Below are 26,884 nucleotides of genomic sequence, written 5' to 3' on the forward strand. Positions count from 1 at the left end.
CAAGGACTGGATGTGCAGGAAGATAAGCATTGTGAGCTTGGAAAAGGAGCTTTATTGTCATTGCAAAGTGACTGGCTGTTATCACCTTGATGAAGGTAGAGTTGATCCGAAATGCTGACGATAACTGTTTGCTGCACATCTTGATGCCTTCACTTCAGTCTTTCAGGCAGACAGATGATGATGAAACACAAGGAGTGATATCACTGAGGCTGAGATTGCCAAAACTGTTGCAAAACTGACTCTATTTTGGAGAGCAGGTTCCTGAACTGAATCTTTTTGGATTGAAGGAAGCGCTCCTCTTCGTTTTCTAATCCTTTCAGTAGGTGACTTGTCTCTGGGTCTTTCAACTGCAAAGAGAGCCCGTGTAAAGAGAAGAACATTAATACTAAAGGGAGGCTGTAAGGAAGAGCATCCTTTGTAACTCAGCTTTCACGCTCACCCTTGTCCTGGGCTGCCCTTGCCCTCCACACGCCCTTGGAGCATGCTGACCCTACAATTTCCCTTGGGAGATGGTTCTCTTTCCAGTGTATGCTCAGGGATCGAGGGGCTAAACTCCAGGGGGAGCTGGGGATTAGGAGATGGGGATGCACAGCTGGAGGCTGGGACAGTCACTGGCACTGAGAGCCCTGGTAATGCAGCATTTCCACCCCCAGGGAAGGTCAGAGGTAGGAAACCTGAGTGGCAATGAATACCAAAGGATTTCTGTTCCTGTCCCCAAATGCTTGTTTCATGTTAAATGAAATGCTGTTAAGATAAAATCAGGAGCATTGTGTTTGTATTGACATTTAATATAAATGTTTTGAAAAGAAATAGCATTTCAAAATGAATCTGTGAGATGTGCTGTTCTTGCCCTTCAGTGGCAGCATTTCAATCTTATCTAAATGCTTCCCCGAAGTGGAATTTCATTAAGATTCGCAAGGGCAGGAAATTTGCTTTGGAATTAAATGATGACTTTTCCACCTGAAACCTGTGGCCAGCTCTGGGCAGCACCTTGGCAGGACTTTGTGTATCTCAGGTGAGCTGCTCTGCACTGCTGCTGCTCTCCCAGGACAGGGCTTGGCTGAGTACATCCAGCACATCATGCACTCACCTTGAGCCGGGCCCCCAAGTTAAAGTGGATGCAGTTGTTGTGGCTCCCAAACCATAGGTGAATTTTATCCTGAGTCACAATTTTAAGGGTGAGGTGGCTGTTCAGTTTCATGGTGATAGGCTGGAAGGGAGGGCTGTGGACGTGGTGGCTGAGGTCGTGCCAGTTCCAGTGCTTCTGCCTCTCCCCTGCTTGGTCACAGCAGATTCCTGTGCAAGGGCTCAGGACGGTGCTGGGGACAGACATTGGGTGAATTCAGAGACAGCAGCTTCCCCCGCCCAAATGCCATCTTCTCCTGCGCTTGGACAAAACTCACTGCAAGAGTCAATGATGGGTGATGCTGTTCTCGTAATAGCTGTCCTGCAGAATAAAGCCCACTACAGAAACTGTCCTGCCCAGGGTGACCAGCAAGCCTTTGGAAGGCGAGGAAAATTTTGGGGTGAAGCATGGGCTGCCCATCTTCCCATTGTACTTCTACATTTTCTGAGAGGTACTGAGCACTCTCATTTCTATTGCTCTAGCAACATTTATACTAAAAGTAAGTGCCCTGCACGTGGCTGTGCATGTTTGTATGTGTGGCAGGGCATGGGAAACGGCCCTGCCGAAGAACAAAGGGGAGAGAAATGTGCTGTGTGTGGGGAAAACAGCCCGTATTTACAGCATCCAAACCCAAATCAATACTACTCATCTTGTGACAGCCCTGGGAGCTGGAGCTCCCCAGACGTAGCATGTGGGACCATGTGTGCCCCTGGGGGGATGTGGCTTGGCCGAGGGGTGGGTGATGCTTTGGGATCAGCACTGAGCTGTGAAGCCTGGCTTGCTGTGTGATGGATGAGAGGCTGATGTGTCTGCAGGCAAGCGGCGGGGCTGCAGTACTCTAATGGACATGTTATTACAGAAGCTATTCAGAATGATTTGTAATAGCTGGTTAGACATTTAATACAGCCATTCATTAGTCTCAATGCAGGGAGGACTTGTGAAATTGAGCCGGGATTTACTGATTCCTGCAGTTCCCAGCTTTCTAGAGGGAAACTTTGGAAACTGGGGGTGGGGCTGCCAAAAACTAGAAGCTCAGACACCAGCAACTTCACTGAAAGCCATTGGTCGCCTCATATTATCAATAAGTCTGCAAGAAATCAGTCATCTAAGTCAGTCTTTACAGTGAAGAGCACTCACTGGAAATGAAAAACAAACCAAAAGCAACATTGATATCAAGCTCAATGTCTTCAGGTATTGCAGTGTCCCCTTGCATGCAAGTAATAACTGTGATTTTCTAGCATGGCCGCCCGGTGCTCCATGAGAAGCCAGGGAAGAAGATGCATGCTTATCCCTGGGCTGAGCCATCAGCAATGCACTGTGGCTCACCAGGCCTGCACCTACCTGGGGCGTCCATTGGGGTGGAAGCTGACCCCGTGGCCACGGCTCCCGAAGGCTGCCCGAATCCCTGGGTGCCTGTTGTCCTCCAAGATGACATAGGTGAACTGTGCTTCCTCAGTGAATGCAATCAGGATGGCTATGTTGCCTGACGGGTAGCTGAGAGGTGGTTAAGGAAAGACAAGCCCATCGGAAACCCACAGAAAGCTTGATGTGAAAAACATTGTGGGGCCTTGGAGGGGGAGAAGTAACTCATGCCTCTATCACCCACCCTTCAAGCAGCCAACCTGAGGGCTACTGGCTCTGTAGACTTTATTTCCATAGAGAAGCGACATTGACCCACACAAGTTGTGTAGCCAAATGAGTTGTGCAGCCCAAAATGAGCCGTAGTTGCCTTCAGTTGTGCCACGAGAGGTTCAGGTTGCATATTAGGAAAAATCTATTCTTAGAAAGAATGGTGAAGCACTGGCGCAGAGTGCTCAGTGAGGTGGTGGAGTCACCGTCCCTGGAGGTTTTCAAGAACCACGTAGATGTGGCACTGAGGGACGTGGTTATTAGTGGGCATGGTGGGGATGGGCTGGTGGTTGGACTAGGTATCTTAGAGCTCTTTTCCATGATTCCATGGTTCTATGAAAACCCAGAGGCGAGCTACTCCAAGGGAGGAGAGCCACAGCGGTCCACTTGGAGTTATGACATGCCCAGGTTGGCTCGTCTATATGAATTGGATACTAAACCTGACCACTTCCATCTGGGAAAAGGAGGTAAAACATCCGTCCATCAGGATAGCATCTCCTCACTGGGCTGGGAGAGTGGCAGAGCTGCAGGAGCAAAACCAGAGTGATGAGATGCAGGTGGGTGCAGGCGAGCATTGGAGGGGTGCGCAGGAAACGGATGCTCTGCGCTATGCCTTCCTCTCCCTGTGCCCATGCCTACCCAAACCATCACACACTATGCTTTCCACCTAGCCTTCATTTGTTTGCTTACTTTTTAATTAAACCCCTTAAAATTACTGAGGGAAACCCATCCTTCAGTCCTGTGTTTTTGCATTTCATGTGCAAAGCTCAGCTCTTTTTTATTTTATGTCATTAGCTGCTCTCTGATGATATAATTTGCCAGGAGCCCTCTTTCCATTAGACACACAAATAATTTACCCAGCAGCATCCTGACAAGTGAAATAAAAACATCTCTTTGCTGAGGGCTTAGCTCCAAGCACTGCAAGGGAGCTGGGTTTGGTGCTTTCTTATAGGAATAAGGAGCCTGGAAAAACAGAGAGCTGCTTGTTTTGGTTGAGAAGAGGAAGCGAGTGAATTTGCTTCTCCCTCTTGACATCATCATTCAAAGCAGCAGTTGATTGCCAGGTGCAGAAAGAAGCCTTGCTCAGATCTTGTCTCTCATAGGGATTTGAGGGACTGCTCCATGGCAGTTTCCATTTGGTACCCGAGAAGGAGCTCATTTCAGCTGCAGCACTCATTAATAACCCGAAGGTGCACGCTTTGGCACTGCAAACCAGCTAAGGATTACTGCTTGGTTGTAAGGGATGGAGGGAAACAGAAAAGCAACATACTGGCAATCTTGCGCCTGCTTTCATTTTTCAGGCTTTTTATGAGGCTAAAAAGACAGGCAGTCCAAGGCAGGAGGATTTGCTGCCCCTATATTTCAGGAGGAGAGAGCAATATAATGCACTTCTATGTTGAAAATAAAAAAGCCAACAAAATCACTGATTGTGTGATAAATCACAGGTGGTTTTCTGATATGCCTGCAGAAACTGCAGAAGCACTTTGATTTGGAGAGGAGAAGCAGGGGGGAGAAGGGGGGCTGAGTTGGGGGTGGGGACAGAGCCCCTGAAATATGCTTTTGCCACTCTCCCAAAAAACAGCTCCCTGATCCTTAATCATCTTTCTTTTGGTCACATTGGTCTGACTTTCCAGAGAGAGCCTCCACCTGAGCGCCCTGCCCCACTGCTTGCTGGACACAGCAGTGATGCCTCTACTGATGGACTAAATGCTTGCTGGACCGTGTAAACCTTTTGCCTTTGCTATCAAATTGTTGGTCTGGGGCTTGACCTGGGTTCAGGATCATTCCTAGCTGAATAGCTCAGATCCATCTCCATCTGGCTGTTAGGGAAGAGCAGCCTGGTTGAGAGAGTAAGAGAGATGGATAGTACAGAGCTAAACAGAGCAGGGCCTGAGGTTTCAGCTAAGGCCCTGCAGATAGTGGCATTCAGGCTTCAAGCTGCACTGTATGCTCGGTAAGTAAAACATTTCCAGATGGGCATCATCCCAGTAAAACCCTGGGGATGCCTGACTCAGCCTTGTACCCCCTCCACAAACATCTGACTAGGTCCATCTTCCAACAGCCACAAGCACGTAGGTCCCATCTGTGTAGTGCACTCACTGGTGAACATTTCACAGGGCCTGGCCTTAGGGAATGACATGGAGCTGTGTCAGGAGATGGGTGGGTGGGGGATTAGGGAGAGGTTCTGCACCAGAAGGCGGTGGGCATGGAACAGCCTGCCCAGGGAAGTGGCCATAGCTCTGAGATTGCCAGTGTTCAAAAAGTGTTTGGACAATGCTTTTGAACATATGCTCTGATTTTGGAATGGTTCTGGTTGGAGCCAAGGGTTGGACTCGATCCTGATATATCCCTTCCAACTTGGGTTAGTCTATGATTTTGCTGAATTAGGATCTTCTCTATATCTCATGATGATATCTAATTTCCCACATGAAAAAAAAACATGAAGAGCTCCAACTCTACACCCACCTTTAGGTGCTCTGCAACAAAATCCTTGTCCATCTCGAGTAGGTTTTCTGGAGGTGCCAGTGTTGGTTGGTACTTTGTGAAAGGGTCAACCTTTGGTCTGATGATGTAGTCGCTGGGTTTTGAGAGTCTGAAAGAGACTCTCTTCTCTGAAAAAATAAATGTTTAGGAGGTTGGTGTTGAGAACAACATGAAGTTTCTCCAAGTCTTCTGTCTCCAGTTATTTGGAATGGAGAGGGAATGGAAGGAGGGATTGAGGAGTTTTTGGTTTTCAGCTTTGTTTGAGGAGAAACAAGCAGGAAGATCTAGCCTGAATAGGACGGGATAGGCTCTATGACAATGTAGGGCAATTTTCCTGAGAAATGTAATCCTTGATTACATAACTGAGCAAGGAGAAATGATCTCCTTGCTCAAAACAATAAAATGTCCAGCTGAGAATTGCTTATAGCAAAGCATGGACTAAATGTGAACAGGCAAATTTCTTCTGTACTATTTCCTATTCCTTTCAACCAGAGGACATAAAGTATGTAGATGACAGGTCTCATGGGCAGGGAATTACACAGACCTGTGTTCTGATGAACTATGAATGCCCCTGGCCACTACTACTTAGGATTCTGGCACCATTTAGTACATAGAAGGCTGCAGGTTCAGCTTTTCTGAGTGCCCTAATGTTACGATGTACTTTTGGCTCCAAATTGAGCCCAGTGACCACAGCAATTCAAGGTACTCACGGGAAACAGTTTTCAAGTACTGCCGAAGGATTTTCCTGTAGTTCTCAAAGCCTCCCTCACTCAACCTGAGATCAAAAGAGGAGAGGTTGACAGTAAGATCAAATTGTTGGTGGTGGTGTGACGCCACAAGCAGGTTTCCACCGGTGAAATCCCTCGGAAGAGAGCAAAAGGAGGTGCTGACAGGCCTCCCTCCTCCCACCAGTGTCTGGGGTCTCTCTGGGTTCCTTACTGTTGCAACACCTTCTCCTTGATGCCACTTAGCAAATCATTAGCATGGGAAGCAGAGTACATCTCATTCGCATCATCTTCACTCATCAGGTCTTGGATGGCAGTGTTGAATACCTGCTTATAGCTCCTGCAGCAAAAGAGCTGTGGGGTGAAGCACATGTCAAGGGTGATGTGGATCCTGGGCAGAACCTGCTTACATTGCAGCATCCCAACACTGTATGAGTAGACTCACATTTTCTTGTGGTTTTTCCTTCAGATCTGCTGCTGTTGGGATTGGTTTTTCAGGAGCACCACAGAAGGTACACCTTGCAGACTCTTCAGTTACAGTAGTTTTCTTAGAAGACATAAGAAATTAAGTATCGACTTCATTAGTTTAAAAAAATAAGAAATGGGCTTAAATCTAGGCCATCCCCATAAAAGCAACCAAACCCACTGCATTTCATCTAACACCAGCCCTTCTTTTTGCTATACATTTATAGATATATAGATACATATACTTTGGAAACTCAGTCTGTATTTTATTATCTATGCTTGCAAACAGGTGTAATTGTCATGCTTACTCTTCCTTCTTAAGACTTCAATGGAAAATACCAATTGATTTTCATATGGAAATTGGAACATCTTGATTTGACCTTCTTTTAATGTCCTGTGAAGCACTGAGAATGTGGGGGGGGGGGGAAAAAAGAGCAAAATACAGCTCAAATGAGTTTTAAAAAGCCAGTCCTATCTCCTCTTTAAGAAAAACCTTGAGAGAATACATTAAAAAAACAAGACGTGCTCAGGTTTTTTAGGGGAACTTCAAGGGAAAAGAGGATGTTTGAGTTTTGAAAAGAAAAAAATTGTGTTTGCAAAGCTTTTATGATGGAAATATTTGTGTTCAGCTCTTCTCTATCGTGGTAGTTGCTTAAAAGTGACTCAAGAGTAGCTTTAGAGGCCTTTCCTTTTCTGTTGTATTTACAGTAGTTGTTTCAGTGCCTTCTACTCCAAGCAGAGATGTCATTTAAGCACACATCTCAGCCCAGATTGCATTCTAGGTGGCTATTCCTCATCTCTCAGCCCACTGTGATCCAGTAACTGGGTGAGCTGGCCAACAGCACCCACTGTGGTGGCATCAGCACCGGTGTAAGGCACCCATCTCTATTTGCACCATGTGTGTCTTAGCACAGCCCAAAAGACACTTTGTGTCCCAGTCACTGACATTTCTCTTCTTGACCTTGTCAAACAAGACCTGGTTTTTAGATGGTCAAGCCTAAACCTCATAAGGCAGGGAGCCTTTGCCCTTTTGAGTGATGCTCAGCCTGACTCATTTACCTACAACAGCAGTGGCATCACTTCATCCTCTTGCACTCAACCAGGTTGCCCTGAGGAGAAAGAAGTGCCTCTCGTTGTTAATGCACAGGGCGCTGGCACCCCTCCCAGATGGGCTCTGCTCCTGAGAAAAAAGCCCAGCAAACTGCCAAAAAGTGCATGTGATAGAAAGTCGTGGTTCCTTGTACTGATCCTCTGCTGGGCCTCACCTGGGCTGTGCACTGTGCAGCTGCCATCCCATTGTCTTCCTGCTCTTTTGGGCTAGATGATGATTCCTCCTCTGACTCCAGCCTTGGACTTCTGTAAGTAGGCTCAGCAGGCTCACACACAGCTTTTTGCAAGGAAGAACTGTTGTTTAACTGGCATTCATTAGCAGCTCACAGATTTCTGCGCAGCAGTTTTCTCAAAGGAAGGCTTTGCTAACCATTGCTTCCCTTGCTCAGAGAAGCTGTGGGTGCCCCATTCCAGGAAGTGCTCAAAGCCAAGTTGGATAGAGTCCTGGGCAGCCTGAGGTGGCAGGGGGCCCAGGCATTGGGGTTGGAGCTGAGAGGGATTTCGTGTCTTTTCCAACTCAAGCTGTTTGATGATTCCAGGATTCTGTCTCCTCTCCCCAGGTCCAAGGTTGCTTGTATTCCTACTTGTGCTAGAGCCTGGCTTCAACAGAAAAAAGGGCCACCACCAGGTCTCCTGATGGCTCCATATGGTCTGGAGGAGGGCAAATACTCATCCCAGCAAGTAGCATCACTCCTACATCTATTGCAACAAGGAGAGGGAGATGTACCAGTTAGCCGCACCACCGTCTGTGCCCAGAAACACCGTATGATCCCTCATGACATCTAAAGAGCTTGGGAGAACTGCATTGCTTCCTCCTCCTTGGGACCTGACACTTCACATCTTCGAGGGGAGCTTGCTCTGCTGGCATAAACACTGCCCCATGTTTTCAAACCATTCAAAACTAATTTCAAAATAGAGGTGAGTAGAGAGAGGAGAATGTTGCCGGTGATATTCAGGGTGTTTGAGGCAACGAGATGACTGTGAAGAGTCACAGAAAGATCCTTGTGACACTGAATAAAAGGGTAATAAAAATCACAGATGAAATCTGATGTAGATAAATGTAAAGTGATGCGCATGGGAAAAGACAATCCTAGCTTACATATAAAATAATGGGCTCCAAGGCGGCTATTTCCACTTGGGAATGAAATCTTCAGGTTATAATAGATAGCTCTATGCAAATGTCAGCTCAGTGCTCAGTAGCAATCAAAAAAAGCAAACAGAGAGCTAGGAATTATTAGGGGTAGAGAGAAAAACAGAGGAAGTCATTATGCTGCTGTATAAATCCATGGGCTCCTATCTCCTGAATACTATTGTGCAGCCCTGATTCACCAATCTCAAATATGATACAGAAGAAATAGAAAAGCTACAGAGAAAGGAAATTGAAGATGATCAAACGCATAAAAGGGCCTCCATTCAGAGAATGACTGAATAGATTAAGACATTTTATCTTGGAAGAAAAACAACTGAAGATCAAATACGACCAAGTTTTGTATTGGGAAGAGTGGTGTGACTGGAGAACAGCAGTTCACACCATTCAGAGCTCTACAGAAGAAAAGAAGGATCACCAAACAAAACTATCAAGTGGTAAGTTCAAAATAAGCAAGAGATTTTTCCATTGCAGTGCTCCTCAACATGAGGTGGGGTACACGTCTAACGTTTCCATTGGTTCAGTAGGTTGTAAACTGGTAGATGGGAGAGGAATCCATCAAGAGCTGTGGTCAGTGGGCATGGTGGGGATGGGCTGATGGTTGAACTAAATGATCTTAGAGCTATTTTCCAACACTGATGATTCTACGATTCTATAATACACAGTAGGGCTCAGCACCTCAATGACAGAATCTCCTCTACTCTTCTGTCCCTCTGCACTTTTCTGAGGTTGCCTTAGAACTCATGCCTTAACTCTTTCTCAGCTGACCCTGCAAGCCCTGAGCCTCACATTGTGCTTTCTCTCCAGCCAGAAACAAGAATGAGGGATGGTAGCTATTACAAGGTAATCATGCCCTGGGGGAAATTACCGAGCTCAAGTATCTCTCCTTCCCAGACTATGGTAATCTCCTCGCACTCAGTAAGCCATTGGCAAAGCTTGTCAAGGCAGGCTGGCTTGTCACTCTCCGCATTTAGCAGCCTGCCCTACTTCTGGAGCCAGCTGTATCAACTGAACATCCTCGTGTTGACATTGCATGCTCAGTAATGTGGAGATGAGGCTTATTTTCTGAATATCTACCATTTTCACCTATAAAGACTCATCTGAAGCAAATGTAAGGCCAAATTCTATTCATATTGACACCTGTGCAATTTTGCAGCAGCTCTGAAGGAGCAATGATGATATACATTGAAACAGGAGGGCAATCAGACACCTGTCTGTTCAACTGATCTTCAAGAGAGGTAGCACAAAGAGCTCCATTACATGCACTGGAAAAAATAGACTGATTGCAAATGTTATGGGGAAAAAACAAACAAACAGTATTTCTTGATCTCTAGATTTCCAATAGCCAGGAGTCCCTGCTGTGTTGGATTCTGTACAAAGATGAAGGCAGAGTCCAGAATGAGGAGTGCAATCTGCAAGTGGGTGAGAGGAGAAACCCCCTCCTCTTCCTCTTCCTCTCCTCTTCCTCTTCCTCTTCCTCTTCCTCTTCCTCTTCCTCTTCCTCTTCCTCTTCCTCTTCCTCTTCCTCTTCCTCTTCTCTCCTCTCCTCTCCTCTCCTCTCTCTCCTCTCCTCTCCTCTCCTCTCCTCTCCTCTCCTCTCCTCTCCTCTCCTCTCCTCTCCTCTCCTCTCCTCTCCCTCTCTTTTTCCCTCTCCCTCTCCCTCTTCTTCCTTCTCCTCCTCTTCCTCCCTTGTTATGGCCACCTCTTATCACTCACTTCTTCTCGATGGGCTGGCCCCATCCCAATGACACTAGAGAGCTTACTTAGCCATGGAAAGGCTAAAACCTAAATAATATTTATTGATTGATTTGTATATGTGCATCATACATTATGTATTTTCAAGTTACAAATATTAATTATTGATGTATTGTTATAAAAATAAAATGAATAAATAAAAGCTGGGCACCCTGCAGCCCCGCACCTTGTGTCTGGCCTGTCCTTACTGGCTCAGGTTCCTAACTCCCTTGATTGCCTTATTTTAATGTTGTTATGCTGAAAAATAGATATTTCTTGCAAAGAAAAGCAAGTGTTTCTGTGCAGGGGGAACTTGGCAGCTTGGAATACTGAGCAGCAGCTTCCTCAAAGCAGTGGGATTCAACCTGGTAATCAACGCTATTAGCATTAAAAGGAACTGTCTAAATGTCAAGCTGGTTCAATAAATAAGCACTAATACACTTAGAAATGGAGAATTAAAAGTTTCACCGCTAATTATGTTTCTTATTTTGGATTTTCTGTCAATTCTAGCTCTTCCATTCAAATGAGACAATCATTTTTCTGCCAAGATGAAGGAAATGCGATGGTCTGAAAGTCAAGAGTAGGCGAAATTGTTCATACACAGCAGAGAGTTAAGGTGTGTTGTTGTCCTTCTCACAACCCTTAGAAGAGCTGTAAGGTCAGTGGACTTTTCCATTGGAAGTGTTCCCTCCTTGGGCACAGATCATCCTGAGAGGCATCCGCCCATGGCCAATCTCCTTGTCTTTTGCCTATAGCAACATCTGACCCCATGTCACCTCAGCAGAAGCCAGCCTGAATGGTCTCATTTTCTACAAGCAGATGGAACACAAGTTGTCAGGTGTCCCAGTATTGCAATACTCCCCAGCTTCCTGTTCCAGCAGCTCCTCTGATGATACCTTTTAGTCCCATCAGAGCTGGGAAACACCAACAGATGCTCCAGGCTTATATAGGACATGGACTTATCTGTGACTGCAAAGCCACAGAGGGGTGATGGTGAGCCCCAAGAGCCCATGTTTGGTCTTCTGGTTTGGTCTTCTGAAACATGAAGGCATAGGATGGAGTTTTCAAATACAGTGTAGACGTGGCACTGAGGGACATGGTTAGTGGGCATGGTGGGGATGGGGTGATGGTTGGACTACATGGTGATATTGGTGGTCTTTTTCAACCATAATGATTCTATGATTCTATTCTATGATTCTATGATCACTTGGGGTATGGAAAAGAGGGTGGTGTGCTGGGGGTGTGGGATGGCTGGATCCTGCAGCAGCAGCAGGGAGGGCTGAATCCAGCCATGGGAGGACAATGGAGGGAGCACAGGCTCCTCTCATGAGTCAGAGGTGCATAGCATGTGGCGCAGCAGGTAGGCAGCAAAAGCAGGGGGTGCAGTTTTGCTGGAGGCACATTTCACAGCAAGCACAGAAATGAGCTGTGGGTTTAACAACCAACTCCACTCCTCAGGACCCAGCCACCTGCAGCGCAGCCTGGATGGAAGCGGCTCAGCTACGCCTGGTGCTTTGATGCAGTAATGACACATAACTGATACTGATGGCAAAGGCTAATCCTCTCTGCTCTGTAATGTCCCCAGTCAATCATGCAATATTCTGTTATTGGAAAAACTCATTTTTGCCCCTCCGATGGTAATCACTGTGTGCCCTGAAGCACAAGCCTTGATAGCCTGCATAATTTGCAACCTAGCTAAGTGTAACTGCGGGTGTTAATCCTATTTATATAAATGCCTGACAAGCAAAAGTAGCAATGGAGGGATGAGCTGTGGGGTGGGGGGAGGTCTTCCAGGCATCCTCCTCCAGATTTCAAGCTGCTGCATCCCACTGATAGGAGATGGAGTGTTTGGGGTAGGGAAAGAGGAGAGTCCAGGCAGCAGCTCTGCCTTTGTGTCCCATGGTTTGCTTGCCCCTGGATTCTGGATTAGACCTAACAGGGAGCATGTCTGTGCTCCAGGCAGTCTTGCTTTACCCAGTGACTGCAGAGCATCAAAGTCACTGGGACAGTTGTGAAAAGGAAAGAAAAGAAAGAAAAGAAAAGACCTCGAATTAAAAACTAAATAATAAAAAAGCAAGATTCTCCTCTTGCTGCTCTTTCCCCTTTCCTCCCAAGTGCAAGTGCTTTTATCCAAACAGAAAAGAAGGGCGTGACTGTTCCAGGTCCTTCCTTCACAGCACCTGAGGGCTGCATGTGCCCAGATAGAAGAAGAAAAGAAGGATTACCTTTCCTATTACACTCTACCACCAAACATTCAATAAGCATCAAGGAATAAGACTCTGAATACTCTGCTTGGCAGAAAAGTGTTAAAGCAAAGTGATCCATGATGGCAAAAAGAAGTCTTCAAATGGGTTGATCATCTTTATGAGCAAAACAGTTTTTCACTTAGCTGGGATTTTCAAAAGGCCATCAACAGTGGCAGCTGGGAATCTCAAACACTCAGATTGATCTCATGACTGCTATGATTAAGCAAAAGATCATACTGTACCTTGTTCACACTGCTCTGTTTGGCTGTTTTCCTCTTCCTCCTCTGTTCTTGCCTCTTCCTCACTTTCATTTGGCCTCTCACTCACTTCTGCTTCAGAGAAAAACTCTGTGTCCCCAGAGAGCGTCACCATATCTGGAGGGAAGAGCAGAAATTCCTGAAGGCATGGCATCATTGTGACCTCCATAAGGAAGAATATGAATATCACCTACCTAGCTGTCATTGTCCCCCTCTGCACCATGCTGTCTCCATGGCCATGAGCATCTGCAAATTCCTTTGCTGAAGGCATTGCTTGGGAGGGAAGTGTCAAAGGTTGGGGGTTAGGGAAAATTTATTCTCATGAAGAGAAGTGAGGAACTGGAACAGGCTGCTCAAGGAGGTGGTGGAGTCACCATCCCTGGAGGTGTTCAAGAAACGTGCAGATGTGGCACTGAGGAACATGGGTTAGTTGGCATGGTGGGGAACAGTTGGACTAGATGATCCTAGTGGTCTTTTCCAACCTTAATAATTCTGTGATTTTATGAAAGCAAAGTGACCCTTGTCAGCCCTGGGAGGATGCAACCAAAGAGGAATGAGGCAGAGACACAAAAAGTTGATCACTTATGAAAGGTATGGATATCACCTTTCATAGAATCATAGAATCATAGAATGGCCTGGGTTGAAAAGGACCACAATGATCATCTCGTTTCAACCCCCCTGCTATGTGCAGGGTCGCCAACCACCAGACCAGGCTGCCCAGAGCCACATCCAGCCTGGCCTTGAATGCTTCCAGGGATGGGGCATCCACAGCCTCCTTGGGCAACCTGTTCCAGTGTGTCACCACCCTCTGTGTGAAAAACTTCCTCCTAACTTCCTCCTTTCCTCACCCTGCTTGGTGTAATGAGACTTAAATAAATTAAAACTTGTATTTTGAGTGAACTGTGCCCTGAAGTAATGTTTATCTTCTCTACTGAGCAATTGCTCAGTACAGAAAACACCCTGCTAAGTGCCTGATGCACACCTGCACCATGGAAGGAAGGGTTATACATTCAGAGAGGCACCAAATCTACTCCCATCATGTATGGATTCCTCAAAGCTTCCATCAGTGACTGGTATCTGTGCACTAAACTGCTTGCTTGGTTCAGTAAAGAGCAGGAGGAAGGAGGTCTGCTTTGTAATTGCAGGAAGCCACCATTTTTAGTAAATACTGCTGTTGGGTGACATCTGGCAAAATGAGTCTCTGGGGCCTCGCGGAAGTGAAAGGTTTAATGCAGGTAAGCCAGGGCTCTGTGGGAGATCTATCTGCTGGAGTCCATCAGGACAGGAGGGATTCCAGTGCTAAGCAGGTTGTCCCTGCTTTCCCTCCTCTCCCAGCAGCCCCACAACACCCAGAACTGCCCCCCGCTACATTACAACTCACATCACCTCTGTCCTGTGGGATTCCCACATTTCCATTGCTACGGGAACCCGCACCGTAACCGAGAGCCCCTCTTGCTGTGGTTGCAGGGACAAGGACAGCAGTGAGTTGGGCAGGCAGAGGATGGAGATATTTTTAATCGCATCCATTAATATAGATGGAAAGGGACAGATGAGCATTTGGATATATTTCCTGCTTTCTTTTGGACCTCAGAAAGAGCTGTTGCAGCCAAAACCATATTTTCCACCCCACCTGTGTACTACAATTGGTCTAATAAAAATGAATTTCATTTGCCTACAGAAATCACCGTTCTGGGCACTTAATACCCATAGAACAAGCTGTTTTCTATTCCTGGCTTCCTTTAAAAGGACAGGTCTTGCTGCTCGCCGGAGTGAATGCACAAGACACATGTTAGAGCCAAGTGAGCACTGCTGTAGGAGCCTCCACATGATGGTTTTCCAGGCTTGATTCTCCATGCACTTAAATTGATTTTATGGTCATGGTACTCCTGGGACACTGTGACAGCTGCTTCAGGTTTTCACCAGTTTAAGCAAGATTAAATTGGGAGGCTCATGCCAGCAAGCAGCGCTTGCTGCCGTCTGTGGTCCTTCAGCATCTCTGACACCGTGTGCAGGCAGAAGTTCGGTCTGAAAAAGGTTTAAAACCAGAACCTACGCATCTTCCATGGGCTGTTCCTGACACAAACAGCCTCAGAGCTATTCTTCTCCTCTCCTATTACTGAAACAGCCTAAACATCATGTTTTAGTTATAAAGTGAGTTTAGTGGGTGGAAGGGTGGGAGGGGAAGGGGGATTAAATTTACTGCTTCTGTGACTACAGATCTGAAATAAATCTCCGATTCAATGATAGATCAATAACACTGAGATTGGGTTTAAATTATTAATAAACTATGAGAAACGAGGATCATTATTCTATGAGTCACAGCTCTCTAATGCACTGCACATTTTTTCCCCGAGACATCTGCATTGAAGCACAACCTGCCCATCTCTTGGCAGAAAGCTGTAGCCAAGAAGTGAACGCCTTTTGTTTTGCAGGCTAAGCATTTAGCAAGCCCTCGTGGCTGAGACAGCCTGGTGACAGCGCAACGCTCCTCTCACAGACCTGCATGCAGACCAGGAGCCCCTAAAATATTCAAGGGTCTGGTGTGCCTCTGGACCTCAGCTCTTCAAGATCCTTGAGTGTCTGGATGGCTGACATGGAGGTGTTTCATGAGACAAAAAGGAGATGCTGGCCTTGGGTGGCTGCAGAGGCCATCCAACTGGTGGCAGACAGGATGGGGACAACTTCTGGCTGCAGGAGGCAGGGAGGAGAGTAACTGATTCCGGCAGCCCACAGTGGCAGCCACCATTCAGCTTCACTTCAGTTTCAAGTGAAGCTCACCTCAGTCCCTCTCTTGGTGCAATGAGAAGGTTCATCAGTCCAAGGAGGCCTGTAAAAACCAAGAAAACTAGAATATTCCCCCGTGCTGGGTGAGGAACATCTCTGTCAGCTGAGCCAAGACATGTGGACAAAGTGTGGGTTGGAGAAGGTCAGGCTGGATGGTGCTCTGAGCAGCTTGATCTAGCCATAGTCGTGTCTGTTCGTTGCGGGGAAGTTTGATTAGATGGCCCTTAAGGGTCCCTTTTAACTCGAATTTTTCTGTGATTCTATGAAGCTGGGCAGCAGGTGGTGGCATCTCTCAGCTCCTAAGCACCACAATTGGTGGTGAAGGCAGAGGACAAACCTGACAGGCTCAGACCTTAGCACTGGTACCATCCCCTATGGGGATTTCCTTGGCTCACAGCTTTTCTCTGTGCCTCAGCAGAGTGGAAGGGACTGTGCAGGCTCAGAGTGTTTGCTCTTGCTGGTGTCCATCAGCTGCTGTGCTGAGCGTGGCCCTGCTTCACCACAAGCTCTCACTGATACGTGAAACCCGTAGTAATGAAGAGAACAAAATAAAGCTGGATCTGAAGAAAAATGCCACGAGGCTTTTTGTCCCTTAATGACAGAAAGGGAACAGAACTTAGGATATCAGTAATGAGAGGCATTTATCATTGTCAGAGTGCTTCAACTGAATCAGAATGCCCCTGAACAAAATCCACTTATGAATAACTTTAAAAAAAAACAACCCCCAAAAACCCAACCCAACCCAAGCCAAACCAAAAAAAAAAACAACCCCAAAAAAGCATGCCAGAAAGCCACTTTCCAAAGCAAATCCACAATTCTGAGTGCAAGGTCTGCATCAAACAAACTCACCATCCTCCCTGTCAGTCATGGAGGATGAATAGCTCCACTCTGGGTCATCTGATCTTCCATGTCATGCCTCCTTCCACTGTCATTGCGAAGAGGTGACACCATGTGGGATGATGGCAGGGGGAGGGTGCTCTGGGGCCTAGGTGAGGTTTCCCAGCAGCGACCCTTGGTAACACCATTTTGGGCAGGTAACACTAATCCTGAAATCCTTGCTCTGCTCCATCTCTTCTTGCATGGTTCTACATCTGGCATCGGGCTGGCACAGTTCATTATGCAATATGGCTCTGGGGCTGTGTTGGAACCAGCTGAGGCTGTGAAGCAGTACTTCTCCCTCATCACAGCATGTCCAGCACAAATGGTGCTTTCCAGAAACCCTCTCACTCTGCCTTTTTTCCTAAAGCTGCTTGTCAGGGCATGAAATCATTCTGAGCCTATGATGCACAGCAATCAAGGTGCCTGTGCAATGCAGGGAGAATGTTATGATTGCCTCTGATCTATGAATTCAGAGATGCCTGTGGCCTCAGAAAATGGAAAAAAGCATGGGAAAAAATATAAAGAAAAAACTTGATGTGATTCAGGGAAGGAGGGAACAGGTTTTGATAATTTTGTTTGTCTGCATTAGTAATTCAAGGATGCTGTTACACACCACTGCTTGCTCATTAGTGACCTATGAATTTTAAAGGCTTTTGGGCACAGCGCCTGTGGGTGAAAACCTCAGGGGATTTTGGGGAACAGCAATGTTCAGGTGCCTCCATCTCTCTCCTGCCTGAAATGTCAACACTTTTTCTTTTCATGTATGGGGCCAAAGGCCACCTTGGAAGCACCTGGACTAATTCCTCTTCATATTGCAACAGTGAATTTATAATTCTACAAGGACAAAGCCTTACTGTGTGCTTACACAGTGATGCAACCCGCCTTCCCTTAGATCATTATATTTATTTTATATATTTAGGATGAGATGTGATGGTCTTAAGTTGCAACTGGGAAGGTTCCAGTTGGATATTAGCAAACACTTATTCTCAGAAAGGGTGGTGATACACTGGCACAGGCTGCCCATGGAGGTGGTGGAGTCACCATCCCTAGAGGTGTTCAATGAACCGTGTAGATGTGGCACTGAAGGAACATGGTTAGTGGACATGGTGGGGATGAGTTGATGGTTGGGCTTGGTGATCATAGTGGTCTTTTCCAACCTTATTGATCCTATGACTTTATGTTTCCATACTCATTTTTCCTTGCTACCAAAAACATGTTTTAATGTCATTTAGGAAAAGAACTCAACAACCCGAAGAATGTGAGGACAGAGGACAAACCCAACATTAAGAGTGATGATGCTTAGTTCACTGATAATACTAACAAAAATTCTACAGAGGCCATTAGTGTCCCTCTGAATACCTCCAGACATTGAGGTGCCCAACAACAACCCCTGGCCTGGATGTCACAGTTTATTAAGAGGAAATGCAAAGCAGCGGTTGTCAGGCTGTGGGCAATGCAGGCACCCCATAAATTTCCCCCATTTTGTGTTCCTGCTGCCAGCCCACATACGGCATAAATACAGCCTCACCCAGCTGTGTGATGCAGAAAAATGCTACCAATTACTGTCCTTACTTGGATTCCTTTGGCTTTGAGCCAGTGGGATGAGCTGATGGAGAGTTTATTGCCTGTGCTGGAGAGGAAAGAAAAAGGTTTATTTTAAGATGAAATATTCTTTTTGTATTGAACAGCAGGGCTTTTCTTTCTTTTTTTCTTTTTTCTTTCTTTCTTTCTCTTTTTTGCCTTGAGATTTCTGGCCATTTCATTATTTTGTATTTCAGATAAACCCTCCCCACTTTAACGAGGAACATTTTTTCCCCATTGCTTTTAATGGTATAATAAATTGCAGGCAAGCCAAGGAAAAGCTCCCCAAAATTGAGCCTTAAAATGTGGCTGGCAACAGAGGCAGACTTTGTGGAAGAAGAGACAAGAGTTACAAGCTAATTCACTTTGCCTTCCCTGCTGGTTTCATCTTGCAAGCAACTAGATGTAGTGCCAAAATGCCAAGTGGTGATATTTCCAAAAAATCAGGGAAGCTGGAGAGAGAGAATTGGGGCAGGAATTTGCAGAAGGTGGTGGGAAAGGAAAGGACCTGTGTTTGTGGAGGTCAGGGGAAAGGATATCGACACAGATGTTTGAGGACAGCAAGACGTGTTGGTGCACTGCAGTGGGGAGGAATAAGGCATGTGGAGAAAGAGAGACATGACTGAAACAGAGAACCAGAAAAAGCATCAAAATGAAGGTATGTCACTCAGATTAGATGAGCCACTCTTGTGAAAGGCAAAAAACAGTGAAAAAGGATTTAGAAAGACCAGCAAGGCCCCATGAGCCACTGCATTCTGCAAATACCTGAAGATGTATTGACTGTTCAGACTAGGTCCCCACTGAGGCATTCCCAATTCCATTTGATTTTCCTTGGTAAATCTACACATATGTACATTACTCTACTCTCTAACATATGAAAGAAACCTCGTATTTCATCTGAATTTTAAATGATATGTTTAAATGTGGTGGCAATCGAACCAGCAGTATCCTGGGGCAGCCATGTGAGATGTTTCCTCATCCATCCACTCTCACTTGTGCCACTTGTGGCTGCTGCTTCAACCCTGTGCCTCTTGCAGGGGCAGGCTGCTCCTCAGGGATGCTGCTCATGTGTACACCTGCTAAGAACACTTGGTTTCCATGCGGAAAGCCCTTCAAAAGAAATAAACCTTTCATGTGCAAACAGTCAGTTGTTCTCATTCTTGGGTGCAGGCAAATTTGCATTGGGAAAAAAAAAAATGCAAAAGTGAAAACACTTCTTTTGGCCAAGCCCCGAGAAGGAATGATGTGCAGATTCTCTAGGAAATCAATAACCTTTTACGTTATGAGTTATGCTGACTCTTTCATGCCAGCTATGCAATTCTAGCCATGGTTCCACCAGCAGGTGGATTGCATGGTCATAGCAAGCTCAAAGAAGAAATGAGGAAAAAGGATAATCTTTCTTCTATGAAGCTTTCTCAAGAGAAAGCAAGTTGCAAGTTGCAAGTCTCTGCTGCAGAAAGCCAAGCTTGCCCTAAGTAAGGCAGTGGTTGCTGTTCCCCATGAATGATGCATGGTGTTTCCCCAGTGGAGTACCCAGGTTACCTGTCACGAGTCCTTTCCTCACCCTCTCCCTTGAGACAGCTGCGACTCTGACCTGCACACAGCCATAGATATTTCCTTGTATCTTAAGTTATTTTTCTCTTTCCATGAATTAACTACTTTTCTATCTCTCTTATCAGCCTCCAAACACTGGTTAGTTTACTTAGTGAGCTGTAAAATATTACTAAATTCAGGGCATATGGGAAAAAAGAACCTTTAAAAAGATATCTAAGAAGAGACAGGTGGATAATACACATTTGCTGGCATATGCATGCAGCAGAGCAAATCTGTTTGCTCCAGGCAAGTTGGTTCATGGCATTTGACTTTGAAAACCTTGTTTCACAAGACAAGGATGGATTTTCCAGCTGCATGTAGAACAGCACCTTCTGTTTGTGACAAGCTCCCAAGGCTGGGGCTCCAGTCTGAGTGCTGGTGCTCCTTGCCTTGCCCTTGCAGCTCGCAACCATTGCCCAAAACAAACCAGCCCAGTGGTCATACCACAGTAACCCTCACTGGCTGAGCAGGTACATGTCTATCCCGAAATGGTGAGGCATTGGAACAGGCTGCCCAGGTGGAGTCACCATCCCTGGTTCAAGCGCCATGTAGATGTGGCATTGAGGGACATGAGTGGGCATGGTGGGTCGGGCTGATGGTTGGACTAGGTTATCTTAGTGATCTTTTTCAATCTTAATGATTTTATGGTTCTAAGACCCAGCACCATCCCAAGTGCCCAGCATAACACTCATGTTTTCCGTATGCAAACAGAAACTAAGGGAAGATCAAGGATAGCTGTCTTCCCTCCCACAGATTGCTGTTAATGTTACCTGTTAATAGCTCATCTTTCCTTGAAATAACTGCATAGGTGTTCTGGCAAACTTCTTTGTTGTTTTCCCTCTGTTTTGCTGGAAAGGATGACGGGGCTCCTTCAGGTTCTTCATCCCAGACAAGGTCTGTGCTGGTTTTCCCAGTTTCCTCATTGCAGGAGAGAGCAATATTACTCTGCTTGATATAATCTCGTATTCTCTTCTTATTGAAGGCTTCCTTAGAAGTTGCGTACTCCTTTTCCAGCCTAGTCACATTTTCCTCTGTGAGACCAGAGCTGGAATCTGATGGAACGGTCTCAGGGGAAAATATTTTTGGTGGGGACTGGTTACTGCCAGACCCTGACAGCTTGCGTCCATTAGACATATCTGCAATGCATTAAGGAGATGAGGCTCTTCAGCAACAGGCAAAGTCAATTCATCATTCTGGTAACAAAGAAAGAGAGAAGAGAGAAATCCCATTAGTCATTTGCTCCTGACGGGCGTATTGATTGATGTAGTTAAAATGTTCACACTAAGATAACCTTATTAGATTGAAAATCACTTTCTTTTAGAGGGATCTACTAGGCTCCGATTCAACAAAGCACTTAAACAAATACTTGATATTAAAGACAGGCCAAAGTCCCGTTGGTGGGATTTTGTTATACAGATTCCACCTACCGCTTAAACGCCAAAGCTTAAGACATCTAAAAAAGCCCAAACAGATCTCAGAATGCCTTCCTGTGCTCAGAGAGGCAACCACATACCTCGTGTCGTAACATACAATGGCACCCTTGTCCCCACTAAGGCTGCACTGAAGACTGCATCAGTGATTTCATTATTAACCCAGTTTGCTTTGACTGTAAAGTGCTGCATGGCTGAAACTCACCGTATGCAGGCTGGAATAGAGCACGTTTTATATTCATTACCAGCTCTCAGACAAATTATTTTAGACATTTTATGCTACACGTTGGTGAATAAAAAGAAAAACACAACAAAAATATACAGTAGAATCTATTGAATCTGCTTAATTGGTCTTGCTGGTGACCATCTGACCATGCCAATTAAATGAAGACAAACAAAAGCAGCTCTCAGAAGACACGCAGTGAATGAATCCAGGGTAAATAACTGCACGATTTTTGTTATTGCATTATTCTGTACAGTTGTGTGTCTGAGACATAAACTAGTTATAAAAAGTGACTCGCCCTGTTGTTTGCAATATCAGGTTAATTGTGTCTGCATCTTCCTTTCATCCACTTGGCCTGTTTAATGTCAAAAGAGAAAGGAGGGAATAATAAGGTTAGCGTGGCAGCACTCATGTTTTGCAAGCTCCCCTCCTGTCCCTAGCCCAACCCTTCCTTCCAGTTCCCATTGGGCGTGGTGGCCCTCTGCTATGAATGACTGCAGACCAAGACAGCTGTTTACATCTGTTTTACAGAGGCAGGCCCACAACTGGATGTCAGCTTTGGGCCACTCGTCTGGATTATCTCCAGACTACGCAGCTCTCTCTGTCCACTTGGGTAGAGTGGTCTCTGGCAGCACACACAGAGGGGACTATTCAATATTTGGGGACCTCCCAATATTTGAAGGGAGTGTATTAACAGGAGGGGGAATTACTATTTATGAGAGTGGATAGTGACAGGACAAGGGGGAATGGTTTTACACTGAGACTGGGAAGGTTTAGGTTGGATATTAGGAAGAAGTTTTTCACTGAGGGTGGTGACGCACTGGAACAGGTTGCCCAAGGAGGTTGTGGATGCTCCATCCCTGGAGGCATTCAAGCCAGGCTGGAGGTGGCTCTGGGCAGCCTGGTCTGGTGGTTGGCGACCCTACACATAGCAGAGAGGTTAAAAATGATCACTGTGGTCCTTTTCAACCCAGACCATTCCATGATTCTATGGTTCAATCAGGCCTGCTTCTCGCCTCTTGCTTGGCCCTCTCTAGTGGGAATTATGCCAGGGCCTTGGAAGCTCTGGAGGGCTACTGCATTGGCACCTGGTGAAGATCACTCACTCTGGTCTTCTGCATTTGCCTTTCAAAGGACATCACCACATGGAAGGCTACTTGTCTAGGAAGGCTGTTGAGTCTGCATTATTGGAAACTTCTAAGAAGAGATTAGAGAAATGCCTAGAAAAATGGTACAGCATCATCCACTGTGACCAGGTGGGGTCAATCAGCTCTGGTTTGTGAAGAAATTTTTCACAGTGAGGATGCTGAGGCGCAGGAATAGGTTGCCCAGAAAAGGTGTGGCTGCATCACTGGAAGTGTTCAAAGTTGGGTTCGACAGGGCTTTGAGCAATCTGATTAAATGAAAGATGTCCTTGTTCATGGGAGGGGGTTGGACTAGATGGTCTTTGAGGGTCTCTACCAACTCAAAACATTCTGTGATTTTATGGTATTACTGTTGTGACATGATCTTTGCATACTAAAGATTGAAACTTGATGGTTAGTAGGTGTCTATCCACAAGGCTGACCTATCTTAATTTCTTTATAAAAGAGCTTAACAGAATCAAGTCAAGTGCTAGAGAGGCACTTATATAGGGTCTCAATACTTTTTCATTTATCAATTGAGCTTATATATCTCATTGGAAGAAATCACTAAACTGATCAGACAAAAGCTATCTTCCTTAACAGTCTGATGGTTCACACCCAGGTCTGTCTCTGATTTTCCTCTTATCCCTCTCTCAGGACAGTTTTCATCAGTTATCTGGAAATTTTCTTCTGATTTTTTCTTCTGATTCAGGATATCTGAAAAGCAGTATCAAAGACCCAGGAAGATCCAAAAGATTTTTCTTTCAGTACTGTTTGAACTAGGCTAGGTGTCTACCTCTAGATTTTAAAGCACCTAGATTTATCAGCAGCAGCCAAACACTACATCCTTCATTGTTGGAACAGAAGATATCTCATTATCATACTGTCCAATTATATTGATTTTTAACTCCCTAGAGAACTAGCTTTCCTGGAAAGGTCTGTCATTTCTGCAATTTATAAGCATTTCTATGCATCATTGTTCTTTCTGAGAAGATATTTTTCCAAATATCCAACCCCAAAAAGAACTCCTCTTCCAGTGGTGGGGAGTTGCTTACTTCAAATGGGCTTGTTCACCCTGTGTTGCTCTACCTAAAGCTATACAGCTAATTCTTTGATAATCTTATATCTAGAGGAGTAAAGCCTTCAGGGCAGATCCTCTTGGTCTCTGTGCTCATATTGTAACTAGCAGGCAGAGCTCTCACTCTCATGGGGATGTTCCTGATGAGCAGTATAATTCACAGTAGTTTCTAGAAGACCCTCTCCTTGAACTTGGCTCATCAAAGCTGCACAACTAACAGATCAGCAGTTTCACCACCATCAGAAGAAATGCAGCACTTGAATGTTCGTGTTGAACTTTTCCAGGAAACTGAAGAGGATCAAATGAGGCATTTTACTGAATTCTAAAGAGGGTTGTTTTTTTGTGTTCGTGCGTGCTTGCTTTCATCAAACGAAATGTTCGAAACAAAAAGCCCATGGCAAATTAGAAGGATGACATGCCACGTTTTGAAAGTGCCAAATTTAAAGATCTCTGCTTTGGAACTTGGCCTCTCTCTATGCATCATGAGCTATTCTAGGATTTTGATATTAAACCATCAAATTTTTCACTTGACCTGATACGTGCTTTCTTTACAAAGCTCCGTCTTTTTTGCAAAATGCAAATAAATGTTTTCCCAGTCTCACTAAATACAATCACACAAAGAAGAGGGATCTTGCTTTTGTTAGGTCAGAATTCATGGGACCAATATTAAATAGTGAAATCAGTCACATCAGAATTACATGCTTAAAATCTACTAGATTACTGTAAGCTGCCCATTACAGTGCCACAGGAGATTGTCCACTAAATGTTCACAAATACATCTGCAGCACAGTAACACATCTCTTCCAAAGCCCTATCTGTCCATGACGTCAGAGCTCTCCATAAAAAGCAAGTGAATTTAAAGCCTTGTTTATAGGCTAATTTCCTCTGCGAAGCTTCACTTTCTCTATAGCTCTTCTGTTCTCGTAATAATATGCTAGTCAGAATATTTGAATCTTGGAAAAACAAAACACAGCTGAAGTAGCTGGAAGGCTAAGGGCTTGGGAAGCAATTTCCTCCAATTCATCAGAAGACAAAGGGAAAGGGATAATTTTGTTCCTGTTAATAGAAGCTGAATTGCTTTGCTGGCACAGTTGCCCTCAAATTGTATTTGTTCTTGCTTTTGTGCCCCACCTCAACCACAGCCCTATGACCATGGTCCTTGAATTGAGTTTTTCCTTGCATTGGGTACAAGGACTAGGAGAACACTGTCCAAAGCTTTTGTTGATATGACCCAGCACCCCTGGCCAGGCTCTGCAAACACGTGGTTAGAGATGATGTCTTCCCTACAAGATCAATCCCCTCTCCCTGGAGAAGCATTCAAGGCCAGGCTGGACGGGGCTTTGAGCAACCTGGTGTAGAGGGAGGTGTCCCTGCATATCGGGGGTTGGAACTAGATGATCTTAAATGTTCCTTCCAACCCAAATCACTCAATGATTCTATGAATGATCATCCAAGAGGAAACTGTATTATTTGTATTGCTGTAGCTCGCTGGTCAGCAGCAGAAGGTACAGAAGTGAATGACATCAAATGAGGATTAAACTTCACTCAGTACTGAGAAATGTCAAATAAATTAATTCCAATTGTAAACTTCCAGCACATATCCCAAAAGGACTGCTGTGTACACAAGGCTAGAGAGGCTTTCATACACAGCATGGTAGGGGGATTTCCACTCTGCAGTGGGTCTGGAGAGAATACTGGGTAAATACAAGCTTGGTCAGCCTTTGCTTTCTTTTACTATTTCATGGTGTTTGCGTTTGTAGAAGAAATCTTATCAGGAAATCTTTCTACTTTCCTTGTACGATATATGTACGTGTTTAAAAGATATATATATGTTAAAGCACTCATAGGCTTTAATTATGGAACAAGCCCATTAAAAAAGGACAGAATGCTTCACGCATTTTTACCACTGCAGTTGTGTCCAGACAAGAACTCCAAGTTCTGCTTTACAGTTGTTTTTGTGCAAAAAAACCATCTCTTAAACTAACACCATCTCGCAATGTTGAAGACACAAGTCACATAGAAAAATCTTGGGCGAGCTCTGGTAGAGCAGCCTTTGTACCTATGGCACCCTGTACATCCTTGGGACGGGACACACAACGTAGTTCATGAATATTCTTCAGTGAGCCTCCTTCTTTAGCAGGATAGCAATTACACAGCATAGTAAAATGTAACAGCTCACGTTGTAAATCGTGGTCATTAGTGTTATTCTGGGGTCTGTGTCACAAGGGACACAAGAAGCCAGATGAAGTGAGGCTGATTGACTGACTGTGCAGAAATCCCTCAATAAAGCTGCTCTGCAAATAAAGCTGCTCTATAAGAGAGAGGATTTGTCCAGCAGTACTGTGGGAGATTTGCAGTGATGGGCTCCAGGTAATGTGGAGCTGAGTTTATTGCTATCTGCAGCTTTGATTTCTAGCACTGCAGTATGTTGCAGGTACAAATGTTTTGTGCTTGACCTGATCCTCTCATCCACAAGGTCTTCTGCTGGTAGTGGTTTTGTCAAAGTCCCTCCTGCTTCAATCTGAGCACTGCTGCCTCTTGCCCTGCCCTCAGCAGAAGCCAAATGTTTTAGGAGAGATCACAGTGACATTTCTTACAGGTGCCAAACGATGCATAATTAATCCTAAAATCCTAAAAACTACCCACTGCCCTAAGCAGCCTGCAAACTGCTGGGAGGTGCTGTGAAATGAAGTCCCCTGTAAAGATGTGCTGTCCCCGTGAATCATTTGTAGGGTCTGCCAGCCCCAGGGTATCACCTGGCTTCAGCTCTCACCACGACCACATTTGGGAGGAAGGCAGTTGATTACTTTTTTATTTGCTTGTTTGCTTTTGAGGTATGTTGTAGTACATAATTAATCCTACATTTCAGCTCTGATTCTGGGAGGGGTAGGGGTGAAGGGAGAGGTCAGCTCTGCATATCTTCCCCTCTCCCATCATTCACTTGTATCTGTGTGCAGGGATTTGGTTTTCATCACCTAGGCAAAAAGGGAAAATGGAAGAAGAGTGACAAAAATGGAATCTGCAAGGAAACATGGAAGAAACTGTAAAGCAACATCTGACAGTCATGTCTGGCCAACCCATGAAGATTCTTCCCAGTAAAAACATGGAAGACAGCTTTACCTTTCTGGGCAGGAGTATCCAGGAGAGCAGAAAAGGAGACCACCCTACCCCAGGCCAACAAGGGCAGGCAGAGACCTGGTGATGGTGAGATGACCAGGACACCTTCCTGGCCACTGCTGGCCCAAGAATTTGTAGGCTCCTTCCTCTTG

At 45.3% G+C, this 26,884-nt stretch overlaps 1 protein-coding gene across 1 annotated transcript; it reads right to left on the reverse strand.

Moving 5' to 3' along the window:
- Window positions 1–138: 138 nt before the first annotated feature.
- On the reverse strand, window positions 139–26,884 carry ERICH6B (glutamate rich 6B). The gene is made up of 12 exons (XM_019612150.2): window positions 26,736–26,884; window positions 20,531–20,953; window positions 12,909–13,040; window positions 7,695–7,816; window positions 6,410–6,511; window positions 6,179–6,318; window positions 5,950–6,014; window positions 5,222–5,367; window positions 3,191–3,279; window positions 2,468–2,620; window positions 1,091–1,319; window positions 139–347 (listed from the first exon to the last, which is right to left on the reverse strand). The coding sequence occupies exons 2-12, from the start codon at window positions 20,892–20,894 to the stop codon at window positions 201–203; spliced, it is 1,689 nt and encodes a 562-aa protein (XP_019467695.1). The 5' UTR covers window positions 20,895–20,953; window positions 26,736–26,884; the 3' UTR covers window positions 139–200.

Source organism: Meleagris gallopavo, chromosome 1 (assembly GCF_000146605.3).
Source record: "Meleagris gallopavo isolate NT-WF06-2002-E0010 breed Aviagen turkey brand Nicholas breeding stock chromosome 1, Turkey_5.1, whole genome shotgun sequence".
NCBI lineage: Eukaryota > Metazoa > Chordata > Aves > Galliformes > Phasianidae > Meleagris > Meleagris gallopavo.

Bases quoted from the DNA above. Each gene is read 5' to 3' on its own strand.
- ERICH6B (XM_019612150.2), bottom strand. From the start codon at position 20,894: ATGTCTAATGGACGCAAGCTGTCAGGGTCTGGCAGTAACCAGTCCCCA. The intron at 6,319-6,409 runs GTGAGTCTACTC...TTCACCCCACAG, and splicing joins AGGAAAAACCACAAGAAAAT to CTCTTTTGCTGCAGGAGCTA. The intron at 5,368-5,949 runs GTGAGTACCTTG...TTATTTTTTCAG, and splicing joins GTACTTGAAAACTGTTTCCC to AGAAGAGAGTCTCTTTCAGA.